The 3,266-nt window shown below is 56.0% G+C and overlaps 1 protein-coding gene across 2 annotated transcripts in view; it reads left to right on the top strand.

Moving 5' to 3' along the window:
• Window positions 1-414: 414 nt before the first annotated feature.
• GALNT15 (polypeptide N-acetylgalactosaminyltransferase 15) overlaps window positions 415-3,266 on the top strand; it is a 31,300-nt gene continuing 28,448 nt past the window's right edge. For both annotated transcript variants that reach the window (XR_002827958.1, XM_006083668.3), the window contains exon 1: window positions 415-1,613. Coding sequence is in view for 1 of the 2 variants with exons in the window: in XM_006083668.3 (XP_006083730.1) it covers window positions 1,084-1,613 (530 nt within the window). In the remaining variant the exon portion in view is untranslated. The remainder of the gene's footprint in view (window positions 1,614-3,266) is intronic.

Below are 3,266 nucleotides of genomic sequence, written 5' to 3'. Positions count from 1 at the left end.
CTGGGCACATAGTAGGTGCTCATTAATATTTGTTGGTTGAATGAAGTTTTACAAATAAAGGAGCATGCCACTCTGCTTCCAGTAGCACTCCCCCTCAGTGGCCAGCACACAATAGGCATTCAGATGCTCTTGTGGGCAGGGGACCCCCCCCCCCCCCCCCCCGGTTTTCTCATTTTCAGAAGGAACAGGTAACAGCTGTGTCTGGGAAGGTAGGAAGAGTCCGGTCTAGCTTCACAGATCACCTGTGGGAGGCTGAGGGTGCAAGTAGACAGCTAGCTCTTGGCATGTGCAGCCTTTCTGAAATCAGGAGGGAATACTCTTTCCTGCCCCTGTGGGTGGGGCAAGAAGTCTTCCTAGGAACAGGATTCAAATCTGTGCCCCTGGCATGTTTCTGTTTGGGTCTGGTCCTAGCAGTGACGACTTTAATTTTCCTCTGGAGCTGTGTTCCATGGGGTGTGCAGAGCCTGGGAACAGTGAGGGCATTAGGACCAGGATCGAGGCGCATGCCTGGCTCGGGCTGTGTCTGGCAGAGGGCTCCGGGCTGCGCGCGGAGCTATGTGTGAAAGGAAATCAGGCACTGCCTGCCGGCTTCTCATCTGTTGATCTGACCTGACTTGAAGCGTCCAGCACGACCGCTGTCAGCACTGCTGGAGGGAGGACTCACCAGCTCCCCCCGGACATCGCATAGCAACCTGACCACTCGTGCAAGGGGGGAAACGAAACACACGGGATTAGACACCTGAGCAGAATGGAATCATTGCTTTTTTCCAAGGAGAAAAGGGGGCCAAACAATTTAATTTGAAGTCCCCGTGAATGGGCTTTTCGAAGGCAATTAAAGAAATCCACGCAGAGAGGACCCGGGGTGGGCCTTGGGTCCCGTGGCTTTCAGACTGTAAGTGGGAGCTGGCCTTACACACGCTGTTGGTACATGGCAGACGGCATCAAAGGAGCAGGTGAAGTGATTGTCCAAACACTTCCAGGTGGAACCAGGAGCCCAGTTCTGCTGCAAGCTCCACGGATCCTGGAGCAGGAGGCGACAGCAAACTTGAACATGACCTGTTGCATTTGGCAAGTTCCGGCAACATGCTCCTAAGGAAGCGATGCAGGCACGGACCCTGCAGACTGCAGTTCCTGCTGCTCTTCCTCATGCTGGGGTGCGTGCTGCTGATGGTGGCTGTGCTGCACCCTCCCCCGCAGGCCCTGGACCAGGCCGTCACGGCCCAGGCCGCCCAGCACAGCCCTGACGCTGGGTACCGCCTGGACTTCGGGGAATCCCAGGAATGGGTGCTGGAGTCCGAGGATGAGGACCAAGACTACGGGCCCTTGGAGGGCCTGCCGCCCTTGATCTCGCTGCGGGAGGATCAGCTCCTCATGGCCGTGGCCTCACCCAGGGTCCGAAGGAACCAGAGCCAGGGCAGGAGAGGTGGCAGCTACCGGCTCATCAAGCAGCCGAGCAGGAGGCTGGACCAGGAGGCCGCAGAGAAGGACTGGGGGGCGGAGGAGGAGGACGAGGAGGCATCTGAAGAAGATGCGCTGACCACGCTCAGCCTGGAGGAGACGCTCAGCGCCCGCATCCCCCTGCAGAGGGCGCTGCCCGAGGTACGGCATCCGCTGTAAGTAAGGCCCCTGCTTCCCCTTTGCCAGGTACTGGGGTGCTATCAGCAAAGGCGGGGTGCAAGCGTTCTGCACTCTGCCTCACTATCCCTAGGGCAGCGCCTCACTAGGTGTGGCCCCTGGACCAGCAGCGGCAGCAGCACCGGGAACCTGTTAGAAAAGCAGCCTCAGACCCCGCCCAGACCTCCCTGAGTCAGAAACCCTGCGTGGGGTGCCGGGTTCTTATCTAACCAGCCCTCCAGGTGAGCACCACCTTCCTAGAGAGCAGAAAGGGCGCAGCTCTTACTTGCTCCTTCTCTTCCCCACCCTGGGTTCTAGTCCTTCTGTCTCTGGATTAGCAGGTCAAGCAGCTTTATCTACAGGACGCAGAGGGGCCCGGGGGCAGATGTTCTCCAAGGCACCTTCCAGTTCTCACACTGTGGCTCCTGTCCATTTTGATATTATGATTGTTGTCAGTGTTCGATTTTATTTTGGATCAAAACAGCAATTGCAGCTAACACGTGGGTGGGTCTTGCCATGTGCCTGGCTTTAATCTAAGAACTTTTCACATATTAGCTTACAAGGGCCTTACAACTCTGTTGGATGGGTGCTAGTCTTACCATCGTGCCTATTTTATAGGTAGGAAAATAAGGCACAGAGAGGCCAAGTGACTTCCCCATAGTCACACAGCTAGCAGGTGCCAAAGCAGGCCAGTCTGCCTGAACCGCCACTCTATGCCACCCTCCTTGGTCCACTAGACTATAAAGGGACGATTCCAGTGCCCAGGAGCACTGATGCCATCTAACCCGGCAGGGAGACCGCACCCTAAGGAGCAGGGTGCGAAGTGAGATGACATGCTGGCTGTGCCCAGGAGGTGACGGGCTCATCTTGTACATGCCTGCTTCCTCCCCCGCCTCCCACCATCACCAGGCTGGCTGCAGAGAGGGGAGCAATGCAGCTGGTTAGTGTGGGTGATCTAGGTCCCTACCCTATGAGCCACAGGTCTTCCCAGAGCCCAGAGAGTTTCCTGGGAAGCAAGCCCCCCCCTCCACCCCTCCTGGTGAGAGGATCCGGGTAGAGCAGCAGTTGGGAGCAGGACCATGAACTCCTCGATCCCTCATGGGGTCCTCTCTGCCTGGCTACTCGGCCACTCACTCTCAGGATTGTGCAAATGCAAGACAGCACATGGGAGGGACGCCTCCTTACACTGTGTGCCTGGGTGTCACACTCACCTCCCCCTCGTCCCAACCCTGCTGTTATGACTTCAGGTCTTGGCTTTAAAAGCCCTTTTCAGGAAACTCCCAGGCCCAGCCAGGCCCAGCCAGGCCCAGCCCCTTGCAGTTTTGTGCTCTCTGGAGTGTTAACTCATTACATCTGAAGCTGAATGCTGAATGGACATTGATGTGTTGGCTCAGTGCCTGCTTCCCCTGCCATGCAGTGAGCCCACAGGTCCCAGCACACAGTAAAGAAATGATCGCTGAGTGAGTGAATATAGTTTTAAAATTCTGTTCATACATTTTTTCACTGGCCTAGAGCAAGAATGAGTATCCTCATTTTGTAAAAAAGCAACATTGCCTCAAACTAGAGGTCTCTGGTTACCAAAGGTGTGTGTGTGTGTGTGTGTGTGACTATGTGTGTGCATTATGCAAATGTTCTGTGCACATGCATATCTG

The sequence above is a fragment of the Myotis lucifugus genome, unplaced genomic scaffold, assembly GCF_000147115.1.
Source record: "Myotis lucifugus unplaced genomic scaffold, Myoluc2.0 scaffold_8, whole genome shotgun sequence".
NCBI lineage: Eukaryota > Metazoa > Chordata > Mammalia > Chiroptera > Vespertilionidae > Myotis > Myotis lucifugus.
Note: the sequence above shows the minus strand (reverse complement) of the source record. Positions and strands in the feature narration are given on the sequence as shown.